We start from the raw sequence: 19,875 nt of genomic DNA on the forward strand, positions 1-19,875 counted from the left end.
CCAAATTTGGGTTAGGATCTTCACACACAGTCATCTTAAATCATTCTGGTGAAACGCTGTGGAAAGTAGGGTACAGATTGTCAGGGATGGCTTTGCCACTTAAAGATTACTAAGTCCCTTTACATCCATTATGTCATTTAATCCACTTATGCATCGCTACCAATGCCCAAGAAAATAATTTTTTATTTAGATTTTCTAGAACCAGGACCTGGAACTCAAGATGCTCCATATCCACAATCAACCCCAAGGGGTCTCTGCCACCCTGACGCCCACCATCAGGGCCATTCTGCTGGGTAGTGTCTTCCCTTCGTGAGAATTACTCTAGGGAAGACCCATACTCACCAGAGTGAAGAGAACAAATTGGAGTGTCTGTTCCATTGCATCCTTGACTTGCTCAGTTCCTGGAGCTCTGTGTTCCATTTAGGGAGAAGTGGAAGGGCAGAGGAGAGGGATAAAAGGTGGGGTGTGCTGGGCTAGGGGCAGGCAGGCGGCCCACCCTTGTGGCAGCCCACGGAATACAGAGATCCAGGGACCTCTCTCAGTCTCCTTTCTTCAGCCTTGGCCAGAGGTTGCTATAATGGGCATTGGGAAGCTGATTGGACTCTTTAATATGACTTGCCTTCCACCTATCATCTTAGTTGTGTTCTAAACAGGTTCTGTGTCTGCACTCTGTCACCTGAAAACTGGGATCAGTCTGACTTTGCTTTTCTTTGGAGAAAAGAGGACAATGGCTCCAAAAGCCAGTCCTCAAATGATTTGTGGAACTCGTGCATTTTTAAATTGTTGATTACTTTTCCTCTGTGCATGTGCCATTGAATTATTAAACAGCTGTCTACTCCGGTTAGGGTCTGAGGACAGTGCCAACTTCTAGAATATCAGTACATCTTGATCTTGGCCTCTTGGTTGTTTTGTATGTATTAACACCCTCTGACCTCATAAACTCATTCATTCATCAAATATTTATTGTGCAAGACATTTACTGCTATGCTGTGAGCATACATGTTTTGGTTTCCTGGGGCTGCCATAATAAAGCACCGCAAACTCGGGAGCTTAAAACAACAGAAATGTATTCTCTCATTGTCCTGGAGGCCAGAGGTCTGGCATCAAGGGGCCCACAGAGCCACACTCCTTCCAAAAGCGCGAGGATCCTTCTTGGCCTCTTCCCAACTTCTGGTGCTACCAGAATCCTTGTAGACACATCCCTCCAATGTCTGCCTCCAACGCCATGCGGCATTCTCGCCAGGTGTCTGTCTGTGCGTCCTCTTCTTATAAGGACACCAGTCCCTAGGGGTCCTGTTCCAGAAAGCCACCTTCTAATCTGGGTGCTGTTTGTCACCCTTTCAGGACCGCCGGGCCCCAAAGGCGATCAGGGCGATGAAGGAAAGGAAGGCGAGCCTGGAATCCCTGGATTACCCGGACTTCGAGGTAATGGGGAAACCCCCGGGAGGGCCCTGGGCATACCAGGAAGGGAAGGGGCCACCGATCCATTCCCGCCCCTGTGCTTTCTCATTGGGGTCGGTCATGTGCCCAATCAACTCAGCCTCAAGTGCCCTGCTCTGTTAAGAGACTGGCGGGTTATGCGTGTGACAATAGGATGGAGCAAATACTCTTTCATGGAAAGTACCAGGAATTGAAGGAAAAGGCTCACGAGAGGCTCACAGTTCCCTGAAAAGACTCTTCACCCCAGGAGAGAGGCTCTGTGTGACCAGGGTCTTCAGAAGGAATTGAGGGTGCTCTGTGATCCAGACCAACCCTCCAGTCATGCTGTGCCCCCTCAGTGAATCACCAGGTACCTCTGAACCTATGCAGGTCAATGAACGCCTGCCCCTCTCCTACCTCTCTATCCTGCCACACACATGGGTGACAGCCCTGGAGATCCAGTGGCTGGTAGGGAGGGTACTTTTTTGCCTTCTGGAAAGTGTACAGTAAGTTCTCACTCAACATCATTGATGGGTTCTGTGATTTTAAGTGAAGCAACATGTAACGAACCTATTTTACCTTAGGCTAATGGATATAAATGAGTTAAGTTCCCATGGCATCTCATCAATGTTATAACAAAATGACATTGAATGAAATGACATCATTCCAGGATGTGCCATATGGTCTTCTTACTCTCATTGTCTTGGAGGTTCCTGTTTCATTACTCTATCAAACTTTGCATCCCAGTCTGTCCCTTCCTGAGCCTCTACTGTGAGCAGCATTTCTCTAGCAGAGTGAAAAGCCCTCTGAATAATGTAAGAAAAAGAAGAGCTTCTCAGGGGACAGGTGTCTGTTTATTTATATCAGGAAACATACCTCCAAACCACCTCCCTCCTAACTCTCTAAGGAGGTGGCAAGCAGAAGTGGAGGCAGAGGCTGGTGGAGGGAGAGCCCGTGGCCTGGCTCTCATTCCCTTCTCAGGGACGCTCCCTAAACTCAAAACTGCACCTCCTTTCCTGCTTTAGTAAAATGACAGGATGGGGATTCCTGGGCGCATCCTGCCCCATACTCACAGTTCCGTGGCATCAGGGCCATTGGACTCTGGGAAAATGTGTGAGGAAGGAGAAAAAGAAATTAAGCCCCTCTCTGAGGTCCTGCCACCCTCCTGGGACCACCTGTCCCCCTCCAGCCATTTGTCATAAACTCTGGAGGAATAATTCCTGGGAGACAGGTTTCTTTATGTTAGAGAAAAACCCCAAAGAAAACTAACATTCAGAGCAGCAAAGAACAATGCTGCACTGCTTTGCAGAGATAACTGTGGGCTAAGGTCAGGCCACGGGGGACCCAGGGCCATCACTGGGTGAAAACGTGTGTTGACTCTGGCTCTCCCAGGTGGCACACCAGCAGTGGCTGTGGGGCCTCCTGGTCAGGAGGCCCAGGCCTGACCCGGTAGCAGGCCATCCATCACCCCCCCTTTTTTAAAAAATATATTTTTTTATTGATATTTTACAGAGAGGAAGGGAGAGAGATAGAGAGCTAGAAACGTCGATGAGAGAGAAACATTGACCAGCTGCCTCTTGCACACCCCCTATCGAGGATGTGCCCGCAACCAAGGTACATGCCCTTGAGCGGAATAGAACCCAGGACCTTTCAGTCTGCAGATCGACGCTCTACCAAACCGGTTTCAGCCATCACCCCCTTTACTGACCTTTCTTCCTCCTCCTTCGCCTACTGTCCCCGTCTCTACACTCCCCTGTGCAGGGAGCTATTTCACCTTCCTCCTACTCTCAGTACCAGGAAACCCTGTTCGTCTGTGTGAGATGAAGCCAACTCACCCTGAGCTCTTAGCTCAGAAAGACCAGGGCTCAGATCCAGCCTCCGACACTGCTGTGTGACCGTGGGCAGGTTACTCCATCTCTCTGGGCCTCAGTTTCCTCCTTTGTAGCACAGAGTGAAATAATACCTTAGTTTATTGTGAGGGTTAAATGGGACACTTTATACAAAGCATCCAGAACAGTGCCTGTCACATAAAAAATGCTCCAAGAAAAAAAAAAAATGTTGCCAAATCTAAATCTCCAGCACAGCTAGAGGCAAAGGGACAGCTCCCAAATGGGGTTGGCACCACCACCGCCATCACTCAGTAGAACTGGATTTTTCGGGGAGAGGTGTCCGGCCTCACTGGATAAAGGGTGTCAATGGGGCAGGTATGTGCTGGCCTTCAGGTTACTGCCTCTAGGTTACCTGAGAGGCAGCAGGAAGCAGAGGCCATGGGGAGGGATCATGGGTGAAGTCAACTGCTGAGCCAGACGGTGACCACAAAAGGCCCCAACGTGTCTCTTGTCTCCCCAGGTCTTCCAGGGGAGAGAGGAACCCCAGGACTGCCTGGCCCCAAGGGTGATGATGGGAGGCCGGGAGCCATGGGCGTGATGGGCATGCGCGGGATCAAAGGTAATAATGAATCTCAGAGCACCTCGCTCACACTGGCCCCCGGGCACCCTCATAGACATCGTAGCGGGTGGACTGGCTCTGAATTCTGGCTGTGCCACGGGCTCAGAGTGACCCTGAGCAAATCACTTCATCTCCTCGTTCATCATCCGTTTCTTCATCCCCACACGAGACTCTCTGGGGATGCCACACTTTGCAGAGCTGTCCTGAGGATTCAGTGGGATACATGTGTGTGAAGGCACTTTGGTGCTCGGAAGAGCTATCGAAATGCATGGGAGAGCCAGCAGTCCTGCTTGTTGCCTCTACAAGGAAGCTCAGCTGGGAGCGGGGCTCGCAGGAACCCAGGACTGCCACCCCCTCCCAGTCCGCCATATTCTTTGTATTCCCCAACTTGGAATCAGTCCTCAGCTTTCCACTGCCCAGTGCTTCTCGTTTTTCCTCCTGCTGATAGGCACCTTGCTCACTGTCAGGGAGCCCACTTTATAGGCAGTCCCTGTCTTTCCGTGTTTATCTCAAGGGTGCCCAGCCCAGCATCGTGGCAGAAGATGACGAGGAAATAGGATGATACTTTCCCCCCGCGGGCTTGACCTCCTCACTTGTTAACATGAAATCTAAGAAAAACGTGCTGTTAGTCACTCCCACCCCATGTCTGGGATGGTCTCCTCATCTTCCGTCACTGGGAACTTTTACTCTACCTTCCGGTTGGTGATTAAACAAGCTGAGGCTTTCCTTCCTTGTAGGATCCACATGTTTTAAATGGATTCTGAAACTGAGTACCAAAACCAAACATCCTTCTTGGAAAAAAAAAAAACAAAAAAAACAAAACAAAAAAAACCACTAACAAAACAGAAGTGTGGAGTGTACTGTCAAAAGTCAACCCCCCACCCTTTAGTCCCTTAAGCTCTTATTTTGTAGAATAACCACTATAAACAGTTTGGGGCATATCCTGCCAGACCTTTTCTAAACACATTCCTATTTATATTTACATTTATGGTTGCCTTTGTTTTGTTTTGTAGTGTGTGTGTGTGTGTGTGTGTGTGTGTTCCCAAAACTTGGATCATCCTTGGTGTTCTCTCCTGGAATTTGCTTGGCTTGCTCATATTCACCAGACATCATGCCTGGGCCTTTAATTTGCAGATAGCTTTCTGAAGGTGGTTGGAATAGCTCTGCCAGGTCATTGTATCGCCTGCTCAAGTGGTGTCAGGATCCATTACTTCTTTGTAGAGTGAGATGTTAGCTGGGGAAAAGACCGTATCCTGGGAAGGGAATACCACAGTTCCCTGGGAACTCTCCTCCATGTGTTCTGGCTCCCCCACTAGTAAAGCTGCCTAACACAGAACCCATGTCTCTCTCTGTAACTGAGAGCCTCCCTCCTTCTCTCTTCCTCTGCTTATTAGAGCGAACTTGGGTGTAGACTTTTCAAAAACCTTGAGTGTTTCATAGGAATAGCTTTGCTTTGTCTTCTTTCTGCTGAATACCACGTACTCCTTCGGTCTGTGCCGGTGTGTGAGGCTTTAGTGAGGAGGAAATGAAACTTCTCAGCTGGATGCCTTCTCCTTCCCCAGGTGACAGAGCAGGTGGCTCTTTCCTGCCATGGCCTGCCCTTCGGTGCTGCTGGCTCCTGCATGATGTTCTCCCTGATATTGGGTTAATAAGTCTTCTGCAGCCTAGCCAGTGTTGCTCAGTGGTTGTTTGAGTGTCAAAGGTCATTTATGCACCAGAAGGTCATGGGTTTGATTCTTGGTCAGGGCATATGCCCAGATTGTGGGCTCATTCCCCTGTAGAGACATATAGAAGGCAGCCATTCAATGATTCTCTCTCATCATTGATGTTTCTCTCTCTTCCTCTCTGTAATCAATTTAAAAAAAATCTATTTTTAAAAATGTCTCCTGCAGATAATACTTTATTTACCATTAGGGTTTACTTCCGTTTCTAATGCCAGTTTTCTCCTCTGTTTCAGGTGACCGAGGCCCAAAAGGAGAGAAAGGAGATAAAGGAGACAGAGCAGGGGATGCCAGTAAGGAAACGTTGTTGGGATCACTGGATTCTGTGTCAGCACGGGAATAGCTATCACCCAGAAAGCCCCACCAGTTGGGGGGTTCAAGGGCTGGACCCGTGGGCCAGGGCTTTGATGTGAAAGGAGCCCCCTACCTGTGTCAGGGCTCCACCAAGAGACAGGTGTGCTCCGGGGACACAGACCACGAGTTTCCAGGGTGGCATAAGCCCCGTGGCCATGTAGAAGGACCTGGAGGCAGACTTCCTGGGCTCCCTCCTGGCTGCCTCAGTATACAGCTATGCCATCTCCAGGCCCCTGTTTTCTCATCTGTAGAATGAGGATAAAAGAGTCCATAGCTTAGCAGTGTTTCCCAAAGTGTGGTACACGTACCCCCGGGGTATGGGAAGAGTTTGGTGGGGGTACGCATTGCACCATGCTTAGCTGTGCCTAATTCTACGTTCTCATGAGTACAAGGGGTACTCAGCATTACGAAAATTATAGAAGGGGTATACATATGTCAAAAGTTTGGGAAACACTGCCTTACAGGATCACTGTGAGCAGTAAATGAGTTAATCACATCAAGTGCTTGGGCCTGGACATGAGGTTAGAAATCAGTAAGGGTCCATTATTATCCTGTGTAATACACACTTCCTTGATTCACTGGAGATGGTTGCTAAAATTCAGTCACTGGCCTCATTAAACCATGCATGGCTTCCCTGAGTACTAGCGTGGGGAAAGGCATGGAGGCAAAGCAGGGTTCCTTTTGTTTTCCTTCTTTGCCACCAACTGAGCAGAGATGCGAGGGATCTCCATTACCTGGCAGGCCCCCACGTCTCATAAAGGGCATCTTCCTGACAAGGGTACTTCCTAAAATGTTTATAAGGCTAGCCAGCTTATCTAGTTAGCACTCTTTCCCTGGGTTTATTCTCCCTGCTACATGTAGAACCCTGGCGAGATTGCCAGAGGAGAATGAGCCTCCCAGCCAAGTCTCCATGAATAGTGTCTCCTAACCAAGTTGCAAAAGAATGCCAGCATCTAGTATCACTGGGCTCTGAAATGCTGCGGCCCTGTGTAGACACAGACGGATTATCCTCTCCCAGGGCCTCTGTACCGCAGCCTTGGCTCTGCAGGGAGACTGCTGGGAAAGAACGCCTGCCTTCTGCCCCAGACACTCAGGAACAGGCACCTCTTCAGATTCACACTTGGAACCCAGATGGATGGGTTTCCCTGGAGCCAATCTTTGGTTTCAGTAGATCCTTAAAATAGTACTTTCCTCCTCGTCATGCTTGACCAGAAGGCCTCGCTCCTTAATATGCCCTTTTCCAAGGTGTCTGTCCTGAACTTCAACTCACCTCCTCCTTCCACGGTCCTTCCCTTTCCCCGGGGCAGTGACTCAGAATCAGAGAAAACATCTGTGACAGTATTTTGTCACTAAAGTGATGGACATACCTGAGGACAGGTGTGCCTACACATACCGTGGACTTCTCACATCCACCTCCCCTTCGATGCTGTGATTCCCAAAGCAATATATGTGCTTCAGAGTCTTTCTGGCATTATCTGGAGCCCCTTTCTAGAGCAGCCAACAGCCAAGCTAGCAGTGTCCTGGCTAGATGAGGAGATCTGCTGGGCCCTGCAGGAGCCAAAAGGCAAGTGTGGATGGCCAAGGAAGGGAGCCTGGCTATGATCTAGGACATCTGTGACATATCAGAGTCACATTTATGAACTGGGCTGGGCACCATACTTTGCCTTTGGGTTGCTGCCTCCTCCCGCTCTCTTTGTTGACTGCGCTCTTCTGGGTTGCTGCCAAGGGAGCTGAGAAGGACCATGGCATTCAGCTGTGTGAAATAAACAACTCCTGATGGGGTGGCAGGAAGGGAGGGACTGTGGAAAGATGACCTTTAGAGGGAAATCAGAAGCACTGCTCACATACCAGAGGGGTGCTTGTCAGGAACTCTTTGGCAACCGTTCTTCCACAGGCCTGAGAGGAGAGAGGAGGTCTGTGCTCGCCGAGCCCAGGGAGAGGCGGTGGTCATCAGTCACCACTCGTCCCACGGCTGCTTTGGTCACTGTTTATAACTCACCTCCGTGGGCCCAGCTGGCTGGGCTTTGTGCTTGGATTGGGCTCAGAAGCTGGGGCCACAGTCTGGGAGGTGGGAGCTGAGCCACAGTGGTGTGGGGCTCCCCGGGGCGTGGGTGGGGAGCTTGGGAGAAGGACCATTAATCCAGTTGGCCCTGGAGCCTATTGACTGCACCGAAAGAGGCTGACGTCAGCTCTGGACAGCCCCTCCTCGGGGACTGCTGGCATCCTTTCCTGCCCTGAGGCGGCTACACCCTCCCTGGAGCCCAAAGGTCAGACAGCAGCCCTTGCACAGGGTCTGTGCCTCTCCTCCCTGCCCCCTGATGAGACCCAGAAGCGTCACCGTGGGTGATGGACCTGGAAGATGAGGTGGCTCAGCGGAGACAGCTCTATCATGGGATGCTTTACCCAGCGGGCAGGGGACGTAGGAGACCTACAGGAACTGTAGGACCACACAGCTGAACGCCATTCATCCATCTCCCTGCCTTCAGAGGCCCGAGTGGGGCACTGACTGACTCTCCCAGGGCACGTGCAGAGGCAGAACCAAACACCTGGGCCTCCGACTTCTCTGATTCTGCAATGAGAGCTTAGGCCTGGTCTTGAAGAGTAGGGTTGGGGGCTCCCTAAAACCCCCAGTGACTCCCTCGCAGGACATACAGATTTCAGGGTCTTTTAGGCTGAAGGGGGCCACTGCAGCAATGTAGAGTGGAGATCTATGCCTTCCCATGGCCTCTACCCCCGGCCTGCCTCTGACCACATAAAACCCATGCTGTGTTGAGACTCCTGGTTGTGTTTCCAAGGAACTCCAATCCCAGAGGCATAAACTATATCCCTGGGAGTGAGGCTCTGAGGAGGAAGCCAAGGATCATCTTTCAGAAAAGTGCAGAAATTCTGACCCACACTGATTGCCCGCTACAGGAGGTGGGGGATGGGGGTTGTTAGTCATTCCCTGGGCCGGCGCAGGAGGATGCGAGGGAGGAAGGATTCTCAGCATCGGAGCTCTACCCTCCCTCAAAAAGGAGTACAGTGGAGGAGGGACCCTCCTCCGGGACCCCAGCTTGGACTGAGGCCATGGAACCTTTACCAAACACCTCTGACCTTTAGCAGCGCAAACCTAAGGTTCCAGCCGGTGCAGATGTTACTATGTGACAGGAACTGATGAGAAAAACAAGATTGACATGCCTCAGGTCAACATCGGAAATGGGGGGTTCCCTTTGAAGAGGGCATTCTAGAGAAGACTTCTCACCACCCATGTTTTAAGTTGATATTACAATACTTTCGTTCAAGATCTTGCCATTGTTTACCCGTGTTTTGATCTGGAGTCATAGGATTTTAGAGCTGGGTGGGGTTTCAGATCAACTCCTCTCCTACGCCCAAGCATACCCCACCCGCTCCCTAAACAGAGAGCAAGAACAGAGAGCCAGAGAGACTGGCCACAGTGCCCAGGCTAGGTCATGGCCAAATTGGGTCTAGAATCCAGACCTCCCGATTTCTGCTCGATGAGAGGTAAAGTTGTTGTTTTTATTCCAGGCAAGAGCTATATTAGTCATTCTGTTAGATGTTTGGCTGTGGGGAGCTTGGCCAGAAAAGATATATACATCTCAAGACAGAAAGACATTTGTTTTACCTTCGTCTATGGTCCATTTGCAAGAAAAATAAATAGTACTTTTGCAGCTAGGGGGTGGGGAAAGGATTCGATTTTGTTTAAGCCCCACAGCATGAATTTAAAGCAGGATCTAAGTTCAGATTGTTTAAAATATTTTCCTCAATTTGGTTTCACATGGAAAATATATGCAGGACGACCCAGGGTTAATTCTAAGCCAGCACATGTGGATACTTACCAGTGGCATCTCAGAAAACTTGAAAACTATCCAACATCTTATGTGTGTTTTTAATATTTAGGGATGTAAGTTTGAAGGGTGGGAAGCAGTGGGCACCCCAGCGTGCTGCATGAGCTCAAAATAAATTATCAGGATGTTGGCTTTTAGATAGTTTTCCTCCCTAGCTACTGAGATGTTTTGATCTGGTTTAGAATAAGGGATGCAAAGAGAGTCCTTCAGAGTTTGTGAATTCTCTTCCTCCCCTCCCTGCACCTACAGCTAGCTGCAAGCAGTGCCTCCGGGAATCTGTTAAGGATAATGTAGCACCGGAAGTTAGCATTTTTTTTCAGGCAAGGAGAGACAGAGCTACCAGACCTTTTATATATAATCATATTTCCTTATTCACTTAGTGCGTAGACATCCTCTTTTCCTCCTACAGTTTGGATACCCCTCTGACAACATGACTTAAAAGTAAACCCTACTCCCAAGGAAAATGAACCACTCAGATAAAACTACCAACAAGCGTGTACCTGGCACTATGGGGAGGAAAGCTTCTGTGTATTATGCACTGAATTCTCACAGTAATTTTCAAGGGCAGGGAGGTGAGGAGGAGGCTGGGGAAGAAGGAGAAGGAACCTGGCCGATGTCACTGAGTCCTTAAGGTGTGGAGGGGACATAGATGGGGCCTGTCTGGCCCAAGCCCTTCTGCTACCATCTTGAGTTACCTTTTATTCTCCTGGCCTTTGACAGCATGGGGTCCTTATGGGCTATTCTGTCTGTCCTTAGCAGAAACATAGCTCCTGGGAAGATGACATGTGAGCTCTGGGGAGCAGCACAGGCCATGGAGTAGCAATCCTGAGACCCGAGTCCCCTGCTGACCCAGCGCTGAGGCCTGTCCCTCAGCCTCCACCATCTCCTCTTCCCCAGTACTGTGCAGAGAACAGAATCTGGCCTTTGAAACATTCTGGTTTGCCAAGAGCCTATCTTAAGCCTTCCAAAAACAAATTCAGTGACTTTTCCTGAGAGCGTCCTGGTGACCCCTTCCAAGAGAGCTTTTACATACATGGCTGTGTGCAGAAAGCATTTCCGCTCCGATTAATCCACGCTTCCCTTGGTCTGATGACCTCAAATAGATTCCAGAGGGGCTGGAAACACAAAAGGCCTGGCTCCTTTAAGAAGCCAGGTGGTAAAATGTGGCTGTGTGATGGGGGGGAGGGGAGTGCCTGAGAAACAGTGTTGAACCCAAATAGTGTTCCTGTTTCTAGGAACAGCTGAGATAGTGAGCCCGTTACATTGGTGCCTTACAAAATCGCAGAAAGAAGAGCTGCAGCGTGGGCCCTCGCGAGGAGAAATAGCTTAGGCAGGGGAAGGGAAGCCCCTGGGAATCTGTGCTCCGGCGGTGCTCGGAGGTCACCAGCAGGCCCAGGAGTGCTTGTTTTATAAATACATGCTAAGTGAAAGCAGGAACCCACTGAAAGCCAAAACTGAGGACAAACTGGGAGAAAATAAACATGCCAGTGTTTGGAGTTTATGTTAAGGATTAGCAGCCAAGTGTGTAAGTGGAATTTGAGAAGGTTTGCTCTTTTTACCTTCGTCTAGTGGGGTATAGCTCACGCTTTCGAGTGGAGGTGACCAGTCTGTGCCCTATACACCCATCCTTTCTATGGTGAGTGAGCAAGGGGGCCCGTCCCATGCCATCCCCGTGTCCCTGCTTCCCTGTGTTTAGCTGACACTGCTGTGCCCGTCCTTCCCAGAAGGGCCTGGGCAGCCCCCGTTGGCTGGCATTCCCAGCCCCTTGGCAAGCGTGCGGTGGCCTCTGGGATGTGCCCTGCAAGAAAACTCCTTCAATGACAAACTTTCCCAGTGAAGGTGACCAAGGAATTTCCTCAAAAAAAAACAACACAAAAATGCCTCAACACTACGGAAGAGCTGGCGTTTTGGTCTTTGATGTGGGTTTGTACAAAGAAAGTTTAAAGTTGAGATGTACTTTAAAACCAGGGATGATTACACTGCTTATGCAGAAGGCAATTCTAACAAACTCAGGAATTGATCTTTACCCCCATGACCTTGCACTCTCTTCTCTGAGGATGGGAGAGAGCCGTGCTGAATTCACTGCAGATTCATTCCATCAGGGAGGTCCCCGCAGTGTCTTTAAAACATATATATACATTTTTATTCGTTTCAGAGAGGAAAGGAGAGATAAGAAACATTGATGATGAAAGAGAATCGCCGATTGGCTGCCTCCTGCACAACCCCTACTGGGGACCAAGCCCACAACTTGGGCATGTGCCCTTGACTGGAATCAAACCTGGGACCCTTCAGTCCACAGGCTGACACTCTATCCACTGAACCAAACCAGCTAGGGCCCACAGTGTCTTTGTTGATGTAAATGGAATCAGCTTTAGCTGCTTCGCAGTCCACCTTAACAATGGGGAACACCCTCAGGGTGAACTTGGAGCCAGTTCTCTACATGGGCTGATTTCCCCTTGCCCCAGATTTCAGCCTGTCTTCTAAAGAGCCTGTTGTAGAATTCTAATGGAAGAAAAGAGAGGAAAGAGGGAGGCACAGCCTGTGGACACCTCTGAGGTCTGTGGGTGCTGTGATAGGAGGGTGTCGGGGCTGGTTTCCTCACTGACTCAAAAGCTGGGTGAGTCCTGGCAGCAGTGCCTCAGTCCCCCAGCATGATCTTCGGGGCTTATCTTGGGTTCAACACTATTTCTTGAGAAGCGACCACCCCAGGCACTGAGCTCAAGTATATTTCAGAGTAACTCCCTAAGGTATGTGTGGTTATCCCAGATGAGGAAACTCCATATTTTGAGAGGTTCAAATCTTTGCCCAATGTCATGAGCTAGAAGGTAATCAATATGGTGCTAAAGGCAGGTCCTGCTTCAAGGATTTAAAGTATGGAGGCAGGGAAGCCTTCCAGACAAGGTTCGAAGGCTTTTAACTTGAAGGAGAGCAGAACTTCGAGAAAAAACAAGACAGGATAGTGTGTGAGTGAAGGCAGAGGGTGTGAAAGAGCCTTCTTAGGAAAGGCCCCTTAGTTCTAGACGTTGGACTCAGAGGTCCAGGCAGTGGGTCCACGAAGCCTTTACAGGGCTGTTGTATAAGCATCGCACCTCCTCAGTTATATATAAAATGAAGCTCGGCATCAGTAACTTGCTCCTGGATCCACAGCATTTCTGTCTCGTCCCAAAAGCCTGTCGACTCTCACTGCCCTTTGAGGGGCCCCAGGAGCAAAAGCAAGACAAAGGTCTCACCTCTGCCCCTGGCTGCCAAGTAACTTCCTGCAAATCCAGCTCTGAACTGACTTTCTGGGCCATGGAGATGTCCTCCCGCTGCAATGGGGAGGGCTCCTGCTTCAGGGCTGGGCAGGAAAAGTGCTTCGTTTCCTGTTTGATCAGACACGTTTTCCTTGGGAAAACTGGGAGCCAGGCGGCCATGAGCAGGGTGTCGGAGAAACAAAATCAGCCAAGACAAACTCCCAGTTTCCAAAGGACCTGCAATAGGAGAGGGAAGACCAGCGGGTGAGTCAACATTTAAAACCCACCCAGCAAGCCTAATGCGGTGTTGACTTGGGAGACATTTCTGCTACTTCTTTTACGCAGAGATGCCAAGCACCCAGCGGGACTCGCAATCAAAGACACTGTGCAGTGGCCCCAAGGGCTGTGGGTGGGAGGCTCAGGGGTGGCCGCTTTGTCAGGTGACCTTGAGAATCCTTCTCTAAGGCTGAGCTTCCTCACCTGTTCAAGGGTGCAATCTCTTCCACCTTAGAGGGGGGACTGCAGAGGTCAAATGAGACCATCTGACAAAATGTCTGTGAAGAGGCACAAAGCGCCATATTAAGAGCATATTAAGTTTCCTAATTGCCATTGGGAAATAGCATTTTGTAAAGCACACCCCCAGGCCAGACCACATTTTAAAAGCGATGCCCTCCAGCAATGCCTGACCAGAAATCCCTCAGTTTGCTTAGGGGATGACTGCTGTCCTTCCCATGTGAACTCCATTTCCTGTGGATGTCAGAGCGAAAGAAAGGTCCACACAAGGACACAGCCCAACTCTCCCCACCTCAGGAAGGGGGCTCTGAGACCCCAGGCTGCAGGGCAGCTGGGTGCCTGGGGAGTTCTTTCTGCTCAAGAGAATAAAAGTTCAACTTCCTTCGTGGGCAGCTGGTCCAGATTATGGCCCGGGCTCTCTGCAGCTGCAGAAAATCAGAGCCTGTTTTCCCACCCCCGTGTGTTTATTTCTATTCTCCACAACCTCCTTTCTTTCGACTTGTTTTGCTTTGGCGGGGGCCGGGAAGTCAGGATAAACAAACCTAAAGGAGCTGCGATGTGTCAGGCTCAGGCTGGGTGGGTTTCCCTTCTCTGCTTTTCTTGAGAAGCAAAGTTCTCTGGGTTGGGGGCCCTCCCTGATGCACAGCCAAGCAGGATCGAGGCTTATTTGTGGATCAGATCTGTTCCAAGAGCCCCTCAAAAGGGCTGTGAATTCTGTTCATTCACGCATTCACTCACTCACTCACTCACCCGCTCAGTTGGCTGAGCACTGTACTCTCCACCTGCTACGGGGACCCATGGGGCTGCTATGGCCATGACCCTGGCTTTCACAGGGCTTACACTGGTGAGTGTGGACAGCCTTGGAAGAGGAAGGGGCAGTGTAATATTTCTCTTGTGTGCAGAGCACTTCCTGGGGCCACAGGTCAGGGGAACCCTTCCAGAGGAGGTGACATCTATAGGCCTTACTCACAAGGCCTGACAGCTGTGTAGCTGGGACTTGATCCCAGATCCGTCCCTTCAAACAGTACTCCGAGCCCTGGCCGTGCATTACATCACCTGTGAGCTGTTGGCAACTAGCCTGGCCTCCTCTTAAAGCGCCCAGGGCGATTCTTCCATGTAGCCAGGGCTGAGAATCTCTGCTGTCATCCAAGGCTCTTTTCCATCCTGTTAAAGACGCTAATGACTGCAGACCCCATAAGGCTGCCGGGACATAGATGAAAGGTGTTTCATGCATGGAGAGGGCTGTTGTTAAGTACTTGTCTTGGGTATTCAGTCTGACAGTCATGTCTGTGGTTTGAAAATGAAAGGACTGTGCTCTTCTCCCTGGCTTCACCTTGTAGCAGCTGTGTGACCAGCTGCAAATTACTTGACTTTTCTGGGCTCGTTTTTCTCGTAAGGGGGAGCCATCACTAACTCAGTGAAGAAGCATGAGGAAATGTATGCATGAAGCACTTTGCACATGCCTAATGCAGTCAGAACTGAGCGCACATTCTCTCCTTAACTTGGCATCTCTCCCAGGCAGCTCCCAGGACCTGGCTTTGTTGTTGTTGGGTTTGAGGGACAAGCCCTGCAGGGAGTAGGTGGTTCGAAAGCTACCCCAGCCCTGGAAATCGGTTCTTGAGATGGTAGCCACTGGCCCTTAGGCTGTCTTCCCGGGCTCACTGAGGGGCTCAGTAATAAAGCCACTCCCTCAGTTGTGCTCCCTCCCGATGCCAGAGAAAGAGGGAGATATTTGACATCTCGCCCCCTCTCTCCCAATTATAAGCACAAAACCCAAAGCATATAGAGCAAAACAAAGGTGGGGAATCATTAGATGAAGAAACACTGGAGCCGCTTGGAGATACCAGCGCCCGGTGAATAGAACCAGATGCTGGTTTCAAAATCCTGGGACGGATGCCCAAGAGATAGTGTCGCATTCCCTTCCATCCCTAGAGGCAGGATGAGCAGCTGCCGGGCGTGATGCTGGGTGGAGAGGATTCCTGTGTTTGAAGTGGGCAAGGGTGGCACAGCCCCTTACGGCTCTGGAGCTCAAGATTCAAATCCAGGGAGTCTGGGGTAGATCCAGCCTGCTTTGTCCATGACCTTGTTTTTCCTATAGATATGTAAACAAGGCACAGAGAATGAAGAAACACCCATTCTGAGAAGAGAATCCCCACCTAGGAGATCTGGGAGATCTGTGCTAGGAGCCCCACCGTGGCCTCAGCCCTCGCACCACATTCCCGGGCCATTCCAGAGCTGCTCTGCTTAAGGAATCCCATCCAGCTCACATGAGAGAGCAGACAGTTGCTGACAGCAGGAGCCGGACTTCTGCCGAAGCCCCTGTCCCCCTCCCCTAATATGCTACGGATCCGGATCCTGGGAACTGTGCCCTGGGTAGAGGAGAGGAAGTTAGGAGAGGAATCCAATTGGAAGGATGAACCCCCTTTTGCTCCTCCTCCCCATACAGCAGGGTTGCTTTGCAAAGAGGGTTTCAAGGGTATCCAGCCGTCCTCAGCATCTCCTGACGACCCCGCGGAGCTCACCCATGTGTTGCTGTGCAAAGTGCTGACCTGCCAGAGGTAGGGGCTGCCCATAATGTGCCACGTGCTATTGCTTGCACCCACCACCATTGCACCCGTTTTAAGAAGAGGGTAGGGGTCGAGGGGTCACCTCTGGCCTGAAGCAGAGCCAGAGTTCAAGCCCTGTGCCTAAGTCCAGACCCAGTCTCTTTCCACTCTCCCCTGGTGCCTCCCCGCGCTGTTTCCTCCATCCAAACCCCCAAATCCACCCTCGGCCCAAGAGGTAAGTAGCTAAGCTCTCAGGCTGGTGTGCTGGATTCACAGGCGCCTCTTTGGGGATTGTTGCTGGAGAGGACCAGGGATCCGGTGGGCCTCTTTAAGTAATGTGGGCTTTTGATCAGGACACCTTCCTTAGAAAATCAGGTCTCGTGATATAAGTGGGCCTGGAATGGGGAGGGCATTCAGATCTAAGACAGCACCAGGGGTTCATGTCTTCACTTTAGTGTCTCGTCTGCAACGTGGCTTATTCACTCTTGCCCCTGCCTCTTCTTGCTTCTGCTCGGCTTTCTCCATTTCCCCAGCTCAGATTCCTGAGAGAAGCTGGGTGGTCCTGACAACCATCGTCACAGCAGTTTGGACAGAACTTTTGAGCCAGACCCATCCTCCATGTCCTTAGCATGTGCAGAGAGCATGGCTTACACCTTGGCCGGTTGACTAAGAGCAGTCTTATCACATCTGACATTAGAGATAAACAAAACCAGCTGGTAGTTAAAGTGCTCGGGATGCACTTGAATCAGTAATGCACAATTGCAATAGGAAAAAGAGACCAGCATGGACGGAACTAAAATTTTATTTGTACAGAGGTGACTGGGCATTTTAAAGGGCCAATGCGGAGACAGGGCAGGGGTGAGTGGGGGCTCAGTAGAGTCAGGGAAGTGAAAAATTACAAAAAGCAGGAGGGATTTGGTCCCTATGAAAGCCATCTGGCGCTTGTCCCATTCGGTTTCTCCCCTCCCAGAAAGGCTGTGAGGCAGGGACCTGTCTTCAGGCGTTGGCTGGACGAACAGTAAATTCTTTTGATAATCTTGAGATTTCTCAGGCAGGCGCTTTAGGAGAGGGGAGGGCCATGCGTTGGTTTTGAGCTGTTAACAACTATGTTAGTGTTCTGTTCACATCTGCACAGGCCAAGGTGTGGGCCTTGTAGATGAGAAGGCTCAGGAGAGCCTGGTTAGGGTTTGAGCAAGGAGAGATTCTTTGTCACTGATCCCCTGAACACCTTGGGAAGTGAGTGTGACCAGTGAAGAAATGGGGGAGAGAGTGTGTCTTAGTGCCCCTCAGACGTAAGAAGAGTACTTGGCAGCATGCCTTGACCAGCTCCCTGCGAGTCCCCTCCTGCTCACTGCTCTCCTCACCATCCCCACTGCCTGCCCAGATCCACTCCAATGGCACTTAGCAGTGGCATCTTGGAATTGTCTCCTAGTATTTTTATGTCCAGAGAAGAAGTATGTAGGGTTCCTATTCCTCTGTGTCCCTAAGGCTGGGTCAATACATGTTTAAAGATCAGCCAATAACAGGGAGTCTACAATGACCTACATAAAGGCAGCACAAAGAGATGCAACCCAGAGTTGAGATCCCCAGTGACTATGTGAACAGTGAGTGCCTGGTCTCCATCCTGGAGCACCACCACTCCTGCCTGAGCTGGAGGGATCCGTGAGTGGGCACAGCACCCATTCTCAACAGCCAGGCACCGAAGAGTAAGCCTGGAACCAGAGAGACAGAGAAATCTGAGGCATTCGGCTGGAGATTCCAGTCATACTGACTAAAAAAGCCATGCATCCAACCAGCCATCTGGTCTCCAGCCCATCTATTCCTCAAACATTTACTTAGCGTTTTCAGCCAGCCAAGCATAATATTAAGTATTGAGGGATCGTGGACAAATAAATCATCATCTCTCTTCGCAGGGAACTCTCCCCAGGGGGAAATCTGATATGTACAGGTAGCCCTCTGGGACAGAGCGTGGCTTGAGCTCTCCCAAGCAGTGCCCTCTGGTCTGAGGAGTGCCAGCCTGCCTCCATCTTGGACCTACTGGTTGAACCAGCTTAACTCTGGTACAGCTTAGGCAGTACTGAAAGTGGCCGGCATTGGAAAGAGCCAGCATCTAGAAAAGGGCGGGACTTGGCATCCCTGTAACAGCTGGTTGCTTACTCTCTCTGGACCTCAATTTCCTCGTTTCTAGATGTGGGGTTTGGATGGAGCAGTCACTGAGGTCTCTACGAGCTCTGACATTCTGTGTTCTTATCCAGAATACCTCAAGGACAAATACAATGCTTATTTACCCATGCATCCTTAATACCCTGCCCAATTTGGGAATATGGTAGCAATTCCTTAAGTGCATCTGTGAACATCTGGGTGTCCCTACTGTGGGGGCACAAGGCAAAAGCTCTGCCCAAGTCTCCCCATCCAAAGGGTGCCTCCACTCACTCTCCCTCCCCTTTCCATGCTTCTGTTCCATCGATGCGCTCATCAACACTTGGCTGTAATTATATTTGTATTTGTTTTTCAGCTTTCTTGTTCATCTTTCCCACTAAAGTAGCAGTCCATGAAGGCAGAGACTGTTCCTAGATGTACCCATCTAGCACAGGAGCAGGCCCCTAAGAGATGGTCAGTCACTGATTTTGCTCAACAAAGAAGCAAACAGAGTGAGTTCAGGATGGCGGAGCAGAAAGGATAAGGGAGAGCCTCCGAACATCAGCCCTGGCTGCCCACCCCTGACCCAGTCTCCTCCTATTATTTTCACCTGACACCCTGAACTCTGAACTCTGCCTGGGTCATTTGGACCCACTGCATCCTCCTTCTGCTTATGATCCCACCCGAGGCTTCTGTTGGAGGCCTCCCGGCCACGGTGGCCCTCTGCCTCCTTGTCAGGTGCTGACAGAGGCGAGGCAGGTCTGTGAGAAATCAAGGCTGACGTCTTGGCCTCAGCCAAACCTACCCAGGGCCAACCCCCTAGCCAGCCAGCGGCCAGGCCTTCGTGGCTCCTGGCTCCAGGTTAGCATGCAGGGGGTTTCTCTGTCTCAGGCCCTGCCTCTGCCTTCCAGCTTCTCTCCAGGTTTTCCTTCTGTCCAGATTTCCTGTGTTCCTTTGCTCATCCTCGGCTTTTTCGACAACCTAGGACTCTGGTTGGCAAACTGTGGCTCGCAAGCCACATGCGGCTCTTTGGCCCCTTGAGTGTGGCTCTTCCACAAAATACCACAGCCTGGGTGAGTCTATTTTGAAGAAGTGGCATTAGAAGGAGTTTACATTTAAAAAACTTGGCTCTCAAAAGAAATTTCAATCGTTGTACTGTTGATATTTGGCTCTGTTGATGAATGAGTTTGCCGACTACTGGCTTAGGGGGACTTGCAGTAAATGTGCATGGAGAGAACAGTGAGAGATGCGGGAAGCATACAAAATGGCATTAAAGTTGTCACCCCGTAATTTCTCAGCAGCTTGGAAACAGTGTGCTATCCTGGTGACTTCTTTGGTTCCCCCAAGCAGAATATTGTGGGGTTTTCCCTGCCCAGGCAGCATGTAGCAGACACATGGCCAGTTCTGCCTCCTCTCCTTTTTCGTGTGGCACAAATGTGGGGTTTATCAATTCTGCCATCTTCAGGGATCTGTGAAGGTCTTTGGCAAGGCACAGTCATTAGAAGAATCCCCCAGCCCACCTGGCTAAGAAAAGGGAGGGAAGATTGTGGCAGGCTGGCATGGCCATGGCATACTCAGCCCCAGGACACCTTCTGGGCCGCCCCAGCTCAGCCAGGTTCAGTGACCCTGAGTGACGGTGGCTAAAAGGCTTAGAAAA

At 50.5% G+C, this 19,875-nt stretch overlaps 1 protein-coding gene across 3 annotated transcripts in view; it reads left to right on the forward strand.

The window, feature by feature from the left end:
* SCARA5 (scavenger receptor class A member 5) overlaps positions 1 to 19,875 on the forward strand; it is a 102,199-nt gene that overhangs the window by 74,438 nt on the left and 7,886 nt on the right. For all 3 annotated transcript variants that reach the window (XM_045576481.1, XM_036424324.2, XM_036424325.2), the window contains exons 5-7: positions 1,345 to 1,425; positions 3,769 to 3,867; positions 5,825 to 5,881. In XM_045576481.1, coding sequence (XP_045432437.1) covers positions 1,345 to 1,425; positions 3,769 to 3,867; positions 5,825 to 5,881 — 237 coding nt within the window. The remainder of the gene's footprint in view (positions 1 to 1,344; positions 1,426 to 3,768; positions 3,868 to 5,824; positions 5,882 to 19,875) is intronic.

This window comes from Pipistrellus kuhlii, unplaced genomic scaffold (genome assembly GCF_014108245.1).
Source record: "Pipistrellus kuhlii isolate mPipKuh1 unplaced genomic scaffold, mPipKuh1.p scaffold_m20_p_8, whole genome shotgun sequence".
Lineage (NCBI taxonomy): Eukaryota > Metazoa > Chordata > Mammalia > Chiroptera > Vespertilionidae > Pipistrellus > Pipistrellus kuhlii.